This window comes from Ursus maritimus, unplaced genomic scaffold, assembly GCF_017311325.1.
Source record: "Ursus maritimus isolate PB19 unplaced genomic scaffold, ASM1731132v1 scaffold_25, whole genome shotgun sequence".
In the NCBI taxonomy this organism is placed as follows: domain Eukaryota; kingdom Metazoa; phylum Chordata; class Mammalia; order Carnivora; family Ursidae; genus Ursus; species Ursus maritimus.
The window spans coordinates 362404-379042 of NW_024425008.1; the positions used below are offsets into that span (position 1 = coordinate 362404).

General features: G+C 64.5%; 1 protein-coding gene and 1 long non-coding RNA gene across 3 annotated transcripts; one reads left to right on the top strand and one right to left on the bottom strand.

Annotated features, from left to right (window-relative positions):
* Nucleotides 1-1864: 1864 nt before the first annotated feature.
* On the bottom strand, nt 1865-5216 carry LOC121105175. 2 transcript variants are annotated; one of them, XR_005837563.1, is made up of 3 exons: nt 3398-5216; nt 2340-3308; nt 1865-2177 (listed from the first exon to the last, which is right to left on the bottom strand). It is a non-coding gene; the product is annotated as an uncharacterized LOC121105175 (long non-coding RNA). The 2 variants fall into 2 exon arrangements; XR_005837564.1 differs by having other exon boundaries at nt 2340-2427; nt 2864-5216.
* Nucleotides 5217-8707: 3491 nt separating this feature from the next.
* NUDT14 (nudix hydrolase 14) lies at nt 8708-16001 on the top strand. The gene is made up of 5 exons (XM_040641305.1): nt 8708-8883; nt 11704-11747; nt 12352-12416; nt 12582-12819; nt 15686-16001. Exons 1-5 carry the CDS (start codon nt 8803-8805, stop codon nt 15924-15926), a joined length of 669 nt encoding a protein of 222 aa, XP_040497239.1. The 5' UTR covers nt 8708-8802; the 3' UTR covers nt 15927-16001.
* Nucleotides 16002-16639: the final 638 nt, after the last annotated feature.

Genomic DNA, 16639 nt, shown 5'->3' on the forward strand with positions numbered 1-16639 from the left:
CTAGAGGCTGGGAATGTGGGGCCACCGTGCAGCCACCAGCCTCGGGGAGACATGGGCACGCCCATGAGGCCGTGTGTGTCCCAGAGCCCAGGTCTGCACTGTGTTGGGGCCAGAGTGAGGTCAGGGCCAGGGTTCCACACACCACCCACGTGCTCTCTGCTTGCCTGTAGGCCTTGGGGTCCTGCCCGGGCTCCACCCCAACCCTGCCTCCCTCTCCCCAGGTGGGCCACCCCAAACCCACGCTGCGCCCCCGGAGCCTTCAAGATCTGGCCAGGGCCTGCTATCCTACTGTCCCCAGGTCAGCCTGGCTCTGGCCTGCATGAGCCCCGCTGTCCTGAGGGGTACTGTGCCACAGCTGCGGGACAGGGTCGGGCTGGGCCCCTGGGGGACAGTGGAGGGGCAGGCTGCCCTCACATGACCCCACCCCCTGCCACTCTGCCCCAGTGCTGCCCTTGGGCCAACATCAGGTCCCACATGGGGTACATGGGGTAACATGGGGTAAAGGGCTGGGGCTGCAGCTTACATCTCAGCTGGTCGGCCACGAGCCCGAGAAGCACCAGGCAGGGCTGTGCATGGCAGCATTCCTGTGAGGAGCCTGGGAGCATGGGGGTGCAGGGGCCCCGGGCTAGAGGTGGGAGCAGTGGGAGACGGGCAGGGGCTTAGGCTGGAGGGTGTGGGGAGCTGCGTGGCCAGGAACCAGGCCGGAGCTGGGTGTCAGGGCCTTAGGAAGAGTGGTGACAAGCAGGAGGGGTGGGGAGTGGCCTCGGGGTGCGTAGAAAGAGGCCCCAGCCCCCGGCCCCAAGCACTTCAGTCCCAGCTGGGCAAACTCCATGGTGGGGCCAGGGTGGCCAGGCCAAGGAGGTGCCCAGCTTGAGAGAAGAAAGGAGCACCGTGGCCCAGAGGTTCTGGGCAGACAGACAGACCACAGACGGGGACACGGGAAGCCAGAGGCGGGAGCCCAGGGCTCAGACATGACGTGTCCCTGGAGGAGAAGGAACCAGGGGAGGTCACAGCGAGGCTTCTCCCGGGACAGGGAGGGCTGCAGAGCCGGCAGTCCTGTCAGGGTAGAGGTGGAGGGAGGGGTTTCCCCGAAGGACCGAATAGAGAAGGGGAATCTTCAGGGAAACAAAGTCCACAGATTGGCTGAAATTGCAGACGTAGGACTCAGGTGCAGCGGGCCTCCAGGGCGCACAGGTGGCGTGGGCATGGCGTTCGGCGATGTGGCCCCACGCACCCCCATCTCTCGCCAGCGCAGGTCATGTGGACCCCACTCCTCCATCCTTCCTGCCCCCGGCCCCCACCTTTCCTCCTCACGCCCCCACGCGCCTCCTCCCGCCCGCTGGCTCTGAAGCAAACCCTGGGTATCGCTTCATATTTCAGTCCGTGAGGCTCAGAGACTGTTTCCCGGAAAGTGACTAACGCCATCGCCGCTCTGGCGCCCGGTCAGGGCTGCAGTCTCCGGGCCGGCTGGCCTGACGGGGGCCCGCACACGGCCGCCGCGCTGTGACAGCCTGATGTGCCCCTCGAACCTCCGTATCCTCAGGTTCTCCCTCCCACTCGAAGAAACCCGCCTGTCGTCCGCCAGCCCACGTCTGCTGTCAGCGCCCTGCCTCCCTCAGCCGTGTGTTCTCCTGCAGGGAGGGGCGTGGTCTCAGGCTCTTGTTTTACTGTATTTTTTTATTGTGGTAAAATATACCTAACATAAAGTTGACCATTATGACCATTTTGTTTAATTTTAATTTATTTTTTAAAGATTTTATTTATTTATTTGTCAGAGAGAGAGAGAGAGCATGAGCAGGGGAGGGGCAGAGGCAGAGGGAGAAGTAGGCTCCCCGCTGAGCAAGAAGCCCAATGCGGGGCTCTATCCCGGGACCCTGAGATCCTGACCTGAGCCGAAGGCAGACACTTAACCCACTGAGCCACCCAGGCGCCCCCATGACAACCATTTTAAAGTAATAGCATCACCAGGGACAAAGAGGAATGCCAGCACTTGTGAGATGACTACAAATCAGAAAAACGGAACATATATGCAACCAAAACATAGCTTCAGAAGACAGAAAGCCACAGATGACCAGTGTCCCACTCCAGCAACTCTCTGCGCACGGACGGCTCCAGCTTCCACCAGCAAAGATGTGAAGCGTCTGGATAACGCCATCGATAGAGAGAAGCACGGTTTCCTGGCACAAATGGGGCGTTCACCACATCAACATGTTTGGTCCCCAAAGAGGCCTCAGGACGCTTTGAGAAGCAGAAGTGGCCACAGGGGAGGCAGGCAGGGAATGAAGCCCCCCCGCCCCACCCCGCGCCACAGAAAGGGGCTCTGATCTGGAATTCCATACCCGGCCCGGCCGTCACTGAGTGTGAAGGGAAAAGAAGACACGCGGGAGCCACACTGTATCTGCCAGGCGCACGCAAGCTCTGGAGGACCTGCTCCGTGAAAATGAGAGTGTAAACCGCGCCCGAGAGCCAGCCGCAGTCTCTCGGGGGAGCCAGAGCAAGGGAGCCCCCAGGGGAGCAGGGGGAGCGGTCTGCTGGGCCGCTGCGCCCTCTGAGCCCTGGCCCCCCAGATCAGACAGCTGAGGACGTGGCTTCCCCAGGAGCGTCTCTGACACGCGCCTGACCTAGCCGGAGGGCGGGAGGACCCCGCTGGGGTTAGAAGCAGAAACACAGGGCAGCCCATCCTCCTGGTCCTGCCTAACGCCCTGACTGTGGGGGCCTGGGTGTCCCCAGATCGTCAGTGTGCCCCCCGGCTCCTGAACTCCCCGGGAGGCTGAGGCCAGCCCTGGCCCCCGACGCTCTTCTCCTGGGGCTTCAGCTGAGCAGTTTGTCAAAACCAAAGAGGTTGCAGCTTGGGGACACGCACCAGCGCTAACCGTGAGGGGCAGCCCGCAGCGTCTGGAGGCTACTTGGCGGAGAGCAGCGCCCCCAGCAGCGACCAGCGTGTTTCGTAGCTGGCGGGCTCTGGAATGTCTACTAAGCTGTGTTCCTTCAAACTGATCTTTTCTGTTCTTCTGCACGCACAACACACGGAACCGTGAAAACCAGCGGTGTGCCTTCCCACAGCACTAATGGTGGAGGGTACCGAGTAGGGTGGCGCTCACAGCGCAGGGGGACAGCGCGGGGCCAAGCCCGCCCACGCAGAGGCACTCAGTTCTGGAGAAAACCCAGAGGCGGGCAGATCTGAATGCAGGCGGAGGCTTGCTCTGGGCGCCTGCCGAGCCTCCCAGGCCTGAGGTTCTCCCAGGTGACCGGCAGACCCAGCGCCCATTGAGATTCAAATTCCTGCTGTTGCTTTTACCACACTCGCTCTAAGAAGAGTAAGGAAGAGCGAAGGTTAATGATAAGGAGGGTAATTTTGAAGAGGGGAAAAAGAAAAAGCAAAGAGGTGGAACTGTACCGTCAGATACGAGCACGTGCCTCCAGGTGCAGCAGGGACGCCATGCGGCGTTGGCACGGGAGTCGGCAGAGGCGGGAGAGGACGCCGAATGGCCCCGGCGCTCTGCGGCTCTGGGGTTCTCCGGGGAGCCTCAGCTGAGAGCCGCAGGCAGGCTCAGCGTCGCTCCGTCTGTGTGCTTCAGGCCAGAGGCCAGAGGTCTCCCCTCTGGAGAGAAGGCCCCGATCCTAAAACCCCAGGGGCTTGCTGGACAGCAGCACTGCAACCCCCGTGAAGGACACACCTGCCCAGACGCACATGGGGCCCCCCATGGCCCTGCATGAAAGGGAACAGGACGGGGCACCGTCCTCGGAGGACCTCCTTGGAGACACCAGAAGGAGAAGGGGGAAACGCCAGACACAGGGACACACGGACATGTTTACAGACCAAAAGTGTCACTGGCTGAGAGTCTGGAAACCCAGCCAAGATGGGACATAATGGAATTTCAGGACCCAGACACAGCCAGAGGGACACAGGCCCCCACAAAGGGTCAGGGATTGGCCCAGCTGTTACCATGATGCCAGAAGCAACGGGCAGCCCCGTGGTCAAGCCAGGATGGGCCACCTAGCCAGACCACGATCAGAGGAGGGTCCCAACCACTGGGTTTTCATGAGACATTTCTCAGTTGAAGAAGGCCAGCAAAATGACAACAAGGACCAGGGAGGAGGAAGACACGGGTCAGTGACACTGGGACGGAAGTTATCTGGAGACGAGGGCCCCCTGGGTCCTGGAGAAGGGGCACCAGTGCAGGATGGCCGCCACACAAGACCCATCACAGGGTGATCGGGCACGTTGACCCGCGTCCTCCAGAGAAGCAGACAGATACACGTATGTGCGTGTGCACAGAGGTCGCTCTGAGGGACCGGTCACCCAGCGCTCGTGCAGGCCGCAAGGTCCACGGCCGGCGGGTAGTGAGCTGCAGACCCAGGAGAGCAGCCGTGCGGGTAGTGAGCTGCAGACCCAGGAGAGCAGCCGTGGGCTCCACTGTGAGCCCCCAGGCCGAGCAGACCCATGTCCCAGCAGGACGACAGGCACGGGGAGTGGATTCTCTCTCCCTCTGCCTTGATGGTCTGCTCCTGCCCTCAACTGATCGGACGAGGCCCACCCCCACCGGGCCGGCATCTGCTTTCCTGGGTTCACGGAGTCAGATGCCCAGCTCATCCAGAAACACCGGAGTCATGTTCCACCAAATCCCTGTGTGCCTGCGGCCCAGCCACGCGGACGGGTAAAGCGAGCCATCACGGAAGAAGGAAAAAGACGCGATGAAGAAACCAGAGGATAGGTGTGGAAGGAAACATAAGCTGCAAAGTGCGCACTCTCATAAAGGAACCCCACACCCAGCGCTGATGTAGCAGGAACCCTGGGAGAGCAAGAGGGGGCGCGTGCGTGCGCACGTGCTCACAGGAAGCCGACAAGAGCTGAGCTCTCCCGACTGTGCCGCTGAGGCAGTGGGTCCACTCTGCACCACCACACCTCTTCCTCACCTTCCATGGTATGTGCCTGGGGAAGGCAGTGCGCGCCCTGGCCCAGACCTGCCAGGAGAATGGTCACTCGTTCTCCCAGTGGGGCCTTCAGGGCAAGGGTTTCCTTCCAGTTGCAAAACCGCACCCCTTTCCTGATGCCACTGGGTCTGTAGGCAATGCTGGGGCCACAGTAGCCACTCTGTGACCGTGAGGTGGAGTGGGGCTGACCTGCTGTGCATGGTGGAGCGCTCAGGGGACAGCTCCGGGCCTCCTCCTTCCAGACTGCCCCCGTGACATGGTCAGCCCCGTGCTGTGTGGGCTCCTTCAGGTGGCTCTCCTGCCGCCTGTGGCTGAGCTTGCCCCAACCAAGGCATTACACATATCACACGGCAGAGGATGATGCCTTCAACCCATGATCAAGAGACAGCCCCACGAGCACAGACACCTGGAGGGAACCAGGACAAGCATCCGCTCCAGACGTGAGTCCTGCAGCTGCTTTCCACACCCTGCCCCGACCTCACCGTTCCTGCTGGCCCGCCACGCCTCTGCCCTCCCGGCCGGCACCACCCTCCATCCCCAGAGTCTCTCATATCAGGACGCCCTGACCAGTATCCTCACCTCTCTGGACTCACAGCTGCCCCCCAGCCCCACTAGGAGAAGGCTGAACCTTGGGGGAAGCCGGGGTCCACCTGTCTATCTGCCCAGGCTGCTGGATACTGCTTGAGAGCACCCTCCAGCCTGGTCCCTGACGAAACCCTGCTGGCCAGGCCATCGAGGCTGCCAGCCCCCTGCCCCGTGGGGACCGCCGTGCAGCCCCCCTCCCTCCCATCCTGGCCTCAGCAGGTGAGCCCCAGCTCCCACCCAGAGCGGGAAGGCAGCAGCCAGCAGAAGCCTCCCAGGGGTCCCGCGAGCTCCTGCCCACTGCAGAGAAGCGGGTCCCTCCCGCGCTCCGGCAGCACTGAAGTGTCCCAGGGCCTCTCGACACAGGGTCCTGCCGGGCTGCGGTGCCCCCTGGCCCACGCCCTGACGCCCAGACCTGCAGCTGTGGAACCTCTTGGGGCACAGATGTGAGATGGGGAGATTGGATTACTGGGGTGGGCCCGAGGTCATCACAAGCGTCCTTATGAGGAGGAGGACGATGATGAGACGCGATGATGGGAGCAGGGTCAGGAGAGAGCCCCACTGTGTGGGCTCCTCTAGAGGCTGGAAAAGGCCAGGACGGGTTCTGTCCTGGAGCCCCCAGAGGGAATGCGGTGCCGCTGCCAGCTTGGTCGTAACCCAGGGGGGCCCGTGTCGGACTCCTGCCCCCAGAGCCGCAGGATGATAAATGTAAGCGGTCTTCAGCCAGCATGTCCATGGTTGTAGGTCGCTGCAGCACGGGGCACGGATGCAGGGGCTCCACCCCAGCTCAGCCCACCGGCACTGGCCCTTCCTCTTCCTCCAGGTCTCCGGGACGGTCGCCTCCTCAGCTAGTCCATCCCACAGCCTCGGCCCCTCCTGCACTGCGTGGGATACTTGCCCCAGTCCCTCTTACCAGGGACTCCCTGGTTCCAGGCCACCTGGCATGCGGTAGGCACTCCAGAGAAATGGCCGTACTCACACCTCACCCAAGAGACTTGCCCGTGCCCCCAGGATCCTGACCCCAGGTTCACGGTTAGCCTGCGCTGGCCACGTCCCGGACAGGGGGGAACATGGGGAGACGGGCTGGGGGGCCATGGTCAGCACAGAATGTTCTTGCTTCTGAATTATCTGAATTGTGGGCCTTTTTGTGGCTGAATGATACTCTCTCATATGGCTGACTGCACGGGTGACTTGCTTGCCGGCCGGTGGAGGCTCGGGCTGCTCCCCGCAGCTGAGGTCGGCAGGGCGGCCAGTGCAGGAGTCGGCGGAGTCCTCTCCAGTCCTGGCTGCACACCTAGGATGTACTTAGCGGCTCACACGGCAACTGGGTGGCTACCTTTTGGAGGAACCGCCAGACTGCTTCCGCTAGGAGCAGCACCTTGCTAACAGCTTGAAGGGACATAGATTCTGCTGCTTACACTACTAGCCATCTCTGCTTGCATCATGAAAATGTTACTTTCCCTCCAATCAGGGAAAACGATGCTTGGTGCAGAGGCCGCCTCTTCTTCCCAGACGCTCCTGGCTCCCCGTGGCCCCTCCTCTGTCTGGCTGCGCTATGCGAGCTCTGGGATTTGTCCTGGTTGAAGGCAGGATGAGTTCCTGGGTCCCCTGTGCATGGAGGACAGGCCCACCTGGCTGCCGGGTGGGGTGGGGCCGGCCTCTGGGATGGGCCCTGGTGTGAGCCTCTCCAGTCCGAAGGACACGGGGTGGCCGACGAAGGCTGGGAAGCACAAACCCCTAGGTTTATTGAGGGGTGTGATGGCGACTCTCTGACAGCAGCCCCAGGAACCATGCTTTCCTGGTGCCGCAGAACCCCGTGAGGCTCCTTCCTCGGGCAGCCCCATGACCTTCCTTCTGACACAGGATGCAGCCAAGTAGCAGTGCTTGACATCTGAGGCGGGTCGTGGGAAGACTGGGCTGGTGACCCTGTGCAGGGGGAGCTCCTGTCATGGGAGCACCCCACTGCTCTGAGATCGCCATGCCGCACTGGAAGGACCCGCGCGGTGAGATGGCCAGCCAGCCCCAGCTGCTCTGGGTGCCCAGCTGAGCTGCCAGACACGGGCAATGAAGGCGTCCTGGACGTGCAAGCCCACGGAGCCTCCTGAAGATCTCAGTCCCCGCTGCCCCCTGACCACACGTGCAGGGAAACCCCAAGGCAGAGCTGCCCAGCCGAGCCAGGGCCACCCCTGCACCAAGAGACTTAGCAACAAATGGGTGTTTAGAGCCACAAAATCTGGGGGCTCCTGTTACACTACACAGCACTAGATAAGGAGACAGGGGAGTCAGCTTCGAGACCACGTGGCCAGTCCCGCCTGGCTATGAGCTGTGGGGCCATAGTTCAGAGAGCTGGTGCAGGGCTCAGCTCCCCCTCCCCACCGTTCTTAGCGGCCCCTGGGGAGGCAGCGGCTGCATTTGGAAGGCGTCCTCAGATCCACACCCAAGGAGGGAATCCAGTTGTTGGGGCCTTTCCACGGCTCGGGAGGGGGCTCGGGAGGGGTGTCGGCAGGGTCGGCCTTCCTGAGGGTGGTGATAACAGCACGCCCCGGGGGTGAAGGAGGCACAGCTCCAGAGACTGGGACTGGCAGGGCCTCCCAAGTGGGCCAGGTGGACAGTCCTCCCAAGAACCCAGAGCGGAGGGCCTGGCTCTGCCTCGGCCCTGTTCCCGCCCCCTTCCCGGGCCTTCCAGAGCTGCTGTCTTCCTGGCCCTCAGGCTCCCCGGAGGTGTCTACACTGTCCCGCACCACCGCCCGCGCAGTGGCGCTGCGCGCAGCCACCGACCGACCCCTTCCTTCCTTCTGTTGCAGGCTCCACCCGGCACCCGCGACTGATTACTGCTCCCATCAGGGCCCAGCCTCTCCTCCCCTGGGTACTGACCTCCCCTCGCATCACCTAGTCTCAGGGCCCCGGTCAACCCGGGGGGCTGGGACAGCCGCTCGGGTCCTCCTGCCAGGGCTGGACCGCGAAGCCCCGAGTCCCCGAGCACAAGCAATTGCTTGTCCGGCGGGTCCCCTCCAGCCACGCCCCCGCGCCCGCCAGCCCGCAGCCTGGACCCACCGGCTAGCCCCAGCTCCGCTCACACCGGGGGCGGATCCCGGAGCGCCCCACCGGCGCGGGGACTCGGCAGGTGCTGCCCGCGCGCCCTGCGCTCCCCGCCCCGCCCCTGCGCCCTCCTGCCCCGCCCGCGCGCACTGGGCATGCTCAGAGCCTGGTCACGCGCCCGGCAGCCCGAGGCCGGTGCGGACTCTGCCCGCGTCCGGCCCGGGCCGGGCTGCCCTGCGCGCTGCCATGGAGCGCATCGAGGGGGTGGCCGTGGGCCGCTGCGCGGCCTCGCTCTACCTGCGGCCGTTCACGCTGCACTACCGCCAGGTGAGCCCGCCCCGCCCGCGCGCGCCTTCCGCGGCCCCTCCGGCGGCCCGGGCCCCGCGGAGCCCCGCCCACAGCCTGGGACTCCGCCCTCGGCCCCGCCCCCTCGTGGAGCTTACCAGCTCAGCGTGCGGGTCTGGTGCTAGTCCGGTTCCCAGACTGGGTGAGCGCCCGAATCGGGACACCTCTGGGGACTACCCATCCCTCCGAGGAGGCTTTGCAGGGCCCCGGCACTTTTTGCAGTGGGACGTATGGGGTGTCCCGGGGGTCAGGGAAAGCTTCCTGGAGGTGGGGGTTTTTATTCTCGGCAGCGGAGGTAGGCTTGTGGCCTGAGGACGCAGGAGGGGGATCTGGCAGGGCACTGGGGAGCCTCTCCAGGTGGGCTTCCTTCCGAGGACACCTCCTCAGAGCCCCCACCTGCCCAGCACGCAGGCAGCCCTCTCCGCCTGCCCATCTCCCCCGTCGCCAGCGAGAGCAGGACCTCGCTGACTCCTTGGGCACCGTGCATAGAGCAAGTTCACAAGAAATATTTCTTGGGCGGGTGAGAACCAGCCCTGTGGTTTGGGCCCCCCACCCTCTGCTTGGCGGCTCCACCCGCCCCCAGCGCATTGCCTGCTGTTGGATTATCTCCCGGCCTTCAGCAGGCAGACTGCCCTCCCGCTTCTCTGTCAGGACGGTGCTCCGGGTCTTCGGTGCTCCTCTTCCCGGTCCCCCCTGGGCGGCTTCTCTTCCCTGTCAGCTCCACGGCCCTTCCTCTCACCAGCCCCGTGAAGCCTTCTTAGCCAGCCTGACAGAGGCCCCCGCAGCCCTCACTCGCCCTGTCCACGTAGCCCTTGGCTCCAGGGGCACAGGGAAATCATGCGGATGGGCAGGTTGGCAGTGCTGGCCTGGGACAGAAGCAGGGGTCAGCTGACAAACTGTGGGGACATGGAAGTCGCGGCCCTTCTCCTTGGCATTGACTTTGGGTGGGAGTGCCTGATGGTGGCTGTGCGGCCCCCAAGGGGCTGGGGCTCGGCCAGTGGGGCTCCACCGATGGGTTAGGTGACCAGAGTGGAGCCAAGGCAGCTTTCCTTCAGGGGCTGTGGGACATGGGCCTGGGCCGTGCATGCCACCGGGGGGCATCTGCATCCCTGGCCGGGGGAGGCATGGTGGCCAGACAGACTAGAGGCAGGTCACCCCCCACCTTGGAAGATTAGCGGGGCCTGGGACCCAACTAGCTGGTCTGGCGGTCCTGTGGGCAGGACTGGCTGGGCCTCACTGGCCTTTCTGGCCCATCGCTTGCACTCTGTCCCGGCCGGACCTAAGGGTCTGACATTTTGATCTTGAGTTGGGAGGGTCCCCGGGACTTGCGGGAGGTGGTACTTATCCCAAGGGAGGCAGGAGGCACAGCAGGCACTTGGCGGGCCTGGGGCTGGGGGGGCAGGCCTTCTCTGGAGTGCGTCCTGGGTGGGTGGCCGGCCCCGGGGTGGCCAGATTGCAGGCAGGCCCGGGCTTGCCTCCTGGGGGTGGTGCCTCCCCATGGCCTCCCAGGCAGCCCGACCATCCCCTTGGAAACAAAGGCCCCTGCCACTCCTCCAGGGACTTCTGCTTCCCGCAGAGCTCAGACTCATTTGCTCAGCTCCCCTTGGACCAGCATGCGGGCCTCTGCTTGTGAAGCCCCTCTGCTTGGAATGCCCTTCCCTCACTTCTGTGAGGCCTGGTATGGTGTCGCCTCTTCCAGGAAGTCCTCCCTCTTCTGCAGCCCTGGCTGCATGTTCTGTGTCTCTGGTGCTCAGGTCCCTGTCCACTTCAAGGCCTGGACAGAGCCCCAAGGGCGGGGCCTGCAGCTCTGCAGTGCCTTAGGGCTGACCCAATGGCTGAGGGCACATGGGCTAAGGACACGCGATGGGCAGCCACAGGGCAGGGCCCCAGGGCCCTGGGTCCAGCCTCTCTGGCAGAGACCCCTAGGGGAGGAGGCAGGACCGGGTGGAATAGCCACTGTCCATGTCCACTCTAGCCCCAAGGATGGAAGCCTGCCTTGCCTAGTGGTGTCCGGCTGGCAGGATTCTGGGCCCTTCATACACCCCGCCTGTCGGAACCTCACGAATGCCCCTTCTGGCTCCCCCGGCAGGCCTGGTCCAGCCCCTGCCTCTCACTGCCTCCTTCACTCACTCATTGCCCTGGGAGCCCATCAGGGGTGGTGCCCAGGTTTGGGGAGCAGGATGATGGAGGCAAGCGACAGAACAGCAGGGCGACAGGATGCATGAGACAGGCCGGGGGAGGGGTCATCCCCTGTCCAGTCGCCATCACCGCATCACCATGTCCGGCAGGGCAATTCCCCCGCCAGGCTGGGGCACCCCCACCCCAGCTGCTCCTGGTGCTGGTGCACTCAGGAGCCGGCCTGCCCTCCTGCCTTCCTGTCTGCCGCTGTCCATTGGCCTGAGGGAGCTTCCGCCCTGAAAACGGGATCTCTGCTCCCCACCACCGCCAGTCCCGCCCTTCCCCCATGCCCCGCACGGTCCCGCCCGCACTTGGTGACTGTGTGTTTCTGCAGCGCCTTGAGCTCAGCCTGTGCTAGGTGGCAGGTCATGCTGGGCCTCAGATGCCTTCCCACCCTGTGCTCTGGTTTCCGGCCCCGCCCCTGGAAAGCATCAGGCTGTCTTTGACCTCCCTCCCCTACCTGCTGCAGCTCCCGGATCGGACCGTGATGGGCCCAGGCCTTGGTGGGCCGCCTGGGCAGGGACTGGTATGGTGGGTCTGTCTGGCCTGCCCAAATTCCCAGGACACTTGCTCCCATGCCGGCAGCCCTCTGGCCCCCACTGACCGCTGCCCTGCCTCTTTCAGAATGGCACCCAGAAGTCATGGGACTTCATGAAGACACATGACAGGTGAGAGCCCAGCCTGGCCTGGCTGCTGGGGAAGCCCCAGGCCGATGCCCACTGGGACACTGGGGACCCCCCTGCCTCTGCTTTGCTGTACCCCTCGTGTTCTCTGGGTGTCCCCTCTGGTTCCCGGCTCAGGCTGCCTGGACCGTAGTGGCAGGCGGGCCCTCTTGGACCTGGAAGAGGCCATCTGGGTGCCCTCGTCCTCCCCTGAGCATCAGGTGTGTGGGCCGGATGGCAGTGAGGCGCGAGGAGTGTGGCTGGTAGGCAGCTGGCCAGCAGGGACCACATGTCCCGTCAGTCAGCTGGCCTCAGCTGCTGCCACCCCCGACCTGTCCAGCTGCCCAGCATGTCCTTCCCCACCCCTGTTCCCCCGTTCTGCCAGTCGGAATAAGTAGGCCTGCGTCCTGGCCTGACTGTGGGACCCTGGCACGCTCTGGCCCTGCCTGGGCCTCAGTCTCCCCATCTGAGTAAGGGACCAATTTTCCCAGACCTTTGGGGAAAGGAGGTGGGCTGAGCATGCTGGGAATGGGGGGCTGGGAGCCAGGGGCCCTGGGGAGGTGAGGTGAGAGAGTTGCTTCTTTGCTGAGCTCCGTCCACCCCCCTGCAGTGTGGCCATTCTCATGTTCAACTCTTCCCAGCAGAGCCTGGTGTTGGTGAAGCAGTTCCGGCCAGGTGAGGCCCACAGAGTGGGCAGTGGGGGAGGGGACAGGCTCCTGGGGCCCTGGGGTCAGAATGTAGATTGGGGGAGGGGGCTCCCGGGGGAAGAAACTAAGGCCCAGTGAGGGAGTCTTGCACCCACTACCTGGCTGTGACCATGGTCCGCACTTCCCCGACCAGCCGTGTACGTGGGCGAGGTGGAACGCCGCTTCCCAGGGTCCCTGGCAGCTGTGGACCAGGATGGACCCCGGCAGCTGCAGGTGGCACTGCCTGGCTCGGTGGGGGTGACATACGAGCTGTGTGCGGGCCTCGTGGACCAGCCCGGGCTCTCGCTGGAGGAAGTGGCCTGCACGGAGGCTTGGGAGGAGTGTGGCTACCGCCTGGCTCCCTCCGACCTGCGCCGGGTCGCCACCTACAAGTGAGTGGGGTCGGGCCACAGGCCTGCAAAGCTGGGGAAGGGCATCTTGTCGGCACCGCCCCAGGGATGCGACAGGCTGGGAGGCCGTGAGCGCCCTGTCCCCAGGGTCGTGCAAGCGGGGCAGTTCCTCCTTGTTTCCCAACATGGTGTCGGGGGATGGTTGGACAGAACACACCTCAGACGTGATCCAGGCCGGAACCCAGGGCTCTTGGGGCCAGTTGTGGAGCATGCCAGCCCCCACCCTTCGGCCCCCAGCCTCGTGGGGCCTGCTCTGGGTGGCAGCTGCTGCCGACAGATGCCTCTACTTCCTGTGGGATTAAGCACCGGGCGCTGGGGGTGGGGGTGACTCACAGATCTGCTGTCACACGGAGGCTCAGGAATGAGGCTGGGGGCAGGGGCTGCAGCACGGCTGGGGAGGGGAAGGGGTGTGGCCAGTCCCCACCAAAGCCCGGGGGTCCCCCACCCATGTTCCCCATGGGGCCGTCCTTCCAGGACGGGACGTTGGGGTGAAGCCCATGCATCCCCTGCCCCAGGGACGCTGTCACGGGTCCCTGAGCCTGGTGAAGTGTGGGAGCGGGACGACACCCCCCCCCATGACATGGAGCAGGGGCCCCTGGCAGCCTTCTCTAGAGGGGCGGGGGCCTGCTCCCCTGGGGAGGGGGCTGGTGGGGAACTCTGCTTCGCAGCCCGGCGCAGGGCCACTCAGCGTTGGGCCAGGCCCTCTGCCTCCGCAGCCCAAGGGCTCTGTCAGGGTGTCTCCCTGGCCTAGGGGCTGGGGGGCTGGAGCTGACCTCCAGGCCGAGGAAGGGGAGGAGCCAGGGCCTGGAGCTGCCGCATCCGACACAGGTGCCAAATGGTTGAGCTCCGTGGTCTGAGGGGCAGGTCTGCTCTCCACAGGTGTCCTTGGTGCTGGGGGCCAAGAGCGCCTGAGGGTCCTGATGTGGGCCGGGGTTGAGCCGGTGGGAGGCACCCCGGGGGGGGCGACCCCAGGTGAGGTGAGCCTGGGGAGGGTCCTGGCAGAGGCTCCACACAGCCTCACTTGCTCTGGGGCACGTGGGTGGACAGCCCCCAGCGTAGCGTTTCCACAAGCCGGGCCTCGGGGCCATAGTCTGATCCCAAGGGTGCTGGGGAGACCGGGAGGGCTCTGGGCAGTGAGCAGCTGTGAAGCCTTGTATTTTGCAGACAAGGTGTGGCTGTGGGGAGGCAGGACCGAAGGGGCCGGAGTCGAGGTCAGGGCAGCTCTGCCTGGGGGTCTGCCAGGGGCTGGACAGACAGCATAGCTCATGCTTCCTCTGTGTGTGGGGGTGAGCCAGGCCACTCACCTGCCCGTCCAAGGTGACAAGGCCCAGGCATTCCTCTGAGATCGCCCAGTGGAGGATGGGGCTGGGCACGTTCTTCTTGCTCCGGGTCAGAGCCGTGCCCATCTCCTTCACGAGCCGGCGGAAACTGGGCCTGGAAACCCCACAGACTGGCGCTTCCATCAAAGGCGCGGGCCGTGGCCACCGCCGGAAACAGGCCGTCAGGAGGGACTGTGGCAGATAAGGGGCTGGGGGTGGAGGAAGCAGCTGGGTGAGTCTGGATGGGGCTCCCCCTCCTGGGGAGGGAGGCACGGAAGCCCCCCTGTGTGCTGGGCCGCTGTCAGGAGCAGCCTGCGCCCTGCACATCTCTGGCTGGCCTCAGACCCCCTCGGGTCTCCCCTCCCCCTGCACACTCGTGCTTGCCTCTTCTCCGCGGCTTCCGGGATGCAGAGGGGCCCCGCCACTGCCCTGTCCTCACAGACATCCCATCCCGCTGCCCATTCTGGCCTTCCACTGGTGCCACTCTGGGCCGCGGTGCTGCACCTGGCTGCCTGTCCCCCTCCTGGTGGCCAGCAGCCCCCTCTGGCCACCAGCCACCGAAGGAGGGGACTCCCTCTCACCCCTCCATGCCCTGGCTGCCTTAGCACAAGCCATCCCCAGCCTGGAAGTGGCGTCCCAGAGGGGCTGGCGTTGGGGGCTGTCCCAGGCTGGGCCACACGGTTGCCATGTGGGTCTTTGCTTCCAGCCAGCCCAGAGCCCTGGGTGCAGGCCAGGGTCTGTGGTGGGAAGGGAGGCCCTGGCTGAGGGGCTCATGGGAGCAGAGGGGCCTCAACCTGCACGAGGTTGCTCCCGCCTGACACCGCAGAGACCTCACGGCTTCAGTCAACCCCATTTACAGCCTCACAGTGGCTGGGGGTCCGCAGTCTGCTTCCTGGGGACAGGGCCCAATGCTCAGGGGCTGGCCGGTCTGCAGCCAGGGCATTGGCTGGGGCCGTGGACTCATCTGGGGCTCAGGGTCCCCTTCTCAGCTCACGTGGTTGTGGCAGAATACAGCTCCTTATGGCTGTGTGGCTGAGGGCCCCACTTCCTGGCTGGCTGTTGGCCGGGGACCACTGTCCGCTCCCTGAGGCCACCTGCAGGCCTGGACCACGTGGCCCCCTCACATGGCAGCTTGCTTCGTCTACAAGGCCTGTAGGATGGCGTCTCTCTGACTTCCTACGTCTCTGACATCTAAATCTTCTCTGAAGAGCTCACCTAATTAGGTCAGGCCCACCAGAATAATCTCTAGATGAACTGAAAGTCAAGTGATTAAGGCCCTCGGTTACAGAATCCTTCCACCTTTGCCACGTGACTTAAGAACCACAGAAGTGATAGCCAACATGTTGCCGGGTTTCTGCCACACTTGGGGTGGTGGGAACCTGTCGGGGGACTCAGGGTGGTGTGTCCTGGCGTCCTGCCTGCCAGATGGGTCTCCCTGGCCAGGAGTGGCTAGAAGGGAGGCTGGAAGGGGCAGGGGTGGCCCGTGAGGCCTGTGTGGCCAGTTCAGTAGATGCTGTCTCAACCCGTAGGTCTGGTGTGGGACTCACTGGCTCCAGCCAGACTATGTTCTACGCAGAGGTGACAGATGCCCAGCGGGGCGGCCCGGGAGGAGGCCTGGCAGAGGAGGGCGAGCTCATTGAGGTTGTGCACCTGCCCCTGGATGGTGCCCAGGCCTTCGCAGATGACCCGGATGTCCCCAAGACCCTCGGTGTCATCTTTGGCATCTCATGGTTCTTCAGCTGCGTGGCCCCTGGCCTGGGTGCCCAGTGAGACTCCAGGGGCTCAAGACCAAGGCTGGTTCTGGCCAGTTGCCCTGCAGATCAAATAAAGGCTTGTGTAGCTCTAGTCTGTGTCCACTGGCTCCGAGCTGTGACCAGGGGTGGGCAGGGGAGGTGGAGGGACAGTGGATCTTTCCCAGATGGGCCCTGAGGGAGGGTGGCCCTCGATGAGAGCCTCTCAGTGCCACTGAGAAGCCTGTGGCTGCAGGCAGGGCAGGGACGGCTGTGAGCGGCTGGGGGCTGGCAGAGGGCTAAGGTCAGGCTTTAGGTGGGGGCCCGGGGAGAGACAGGGAGGATGGTGCCAGGCCAGGCCACCTCTTGGGGCAGGAGAGGTGGGGATGGGGGCTTGGCGGGGCCAGGCACTCAGGGAGGTCTGCATGGTGGGCTATGGGGTGGCCGTATGGCCATGGTGTGGTGGCTGAGCCACCCCTCAGGAGGAGGGGGTGGGACAGAAGTGCAGGCTGTGCATTCTTGGGGGCACACGCTCCCTCTGCGGCTGGGCTAGAGCCCCTCTCCAGGAGCCCAAAGCCAGAGCTGCTCCAGATCTGGTCCTAGTGCCCCCAGTAGCCCCTGCATCCCCTGGGCCATTGGGAGTTTGTGCTGAGATCTTGCTCTGCCTGCCGGCCTGCGTGTGGGCCTACAGGGCTAAAAGGACCCCTGCCCTGTGCACTGGCCTGTCTGACGGGTCAGGGACTATGGGATCTG

Bases quoted from the DNA above. Each gene is read 5' to 3' on its own strand.
- NUDT14 (XM_040641305.1), top strand. From the start codon at position 8,803: ATGGAGCGCATCGAGGGGGTGGCCGTGGGCCGCTGCGCGGCCTCGCTC. The intron at 11,748-12,351 runs GTGAGAGCCCAG...ACCCCCCTGCAG, and splicing joins TTCATGAAGACACATGACAG to TGTGGCCATTCTCATGTTCA. The intron at 12,417-12,581 runs GTGAGGCCCACA...TTCCCCGACCAG, and splicing joins GGTGAAGCAGTTCCGGCCAG to CCGTGTACGTGGGCGAGGTG.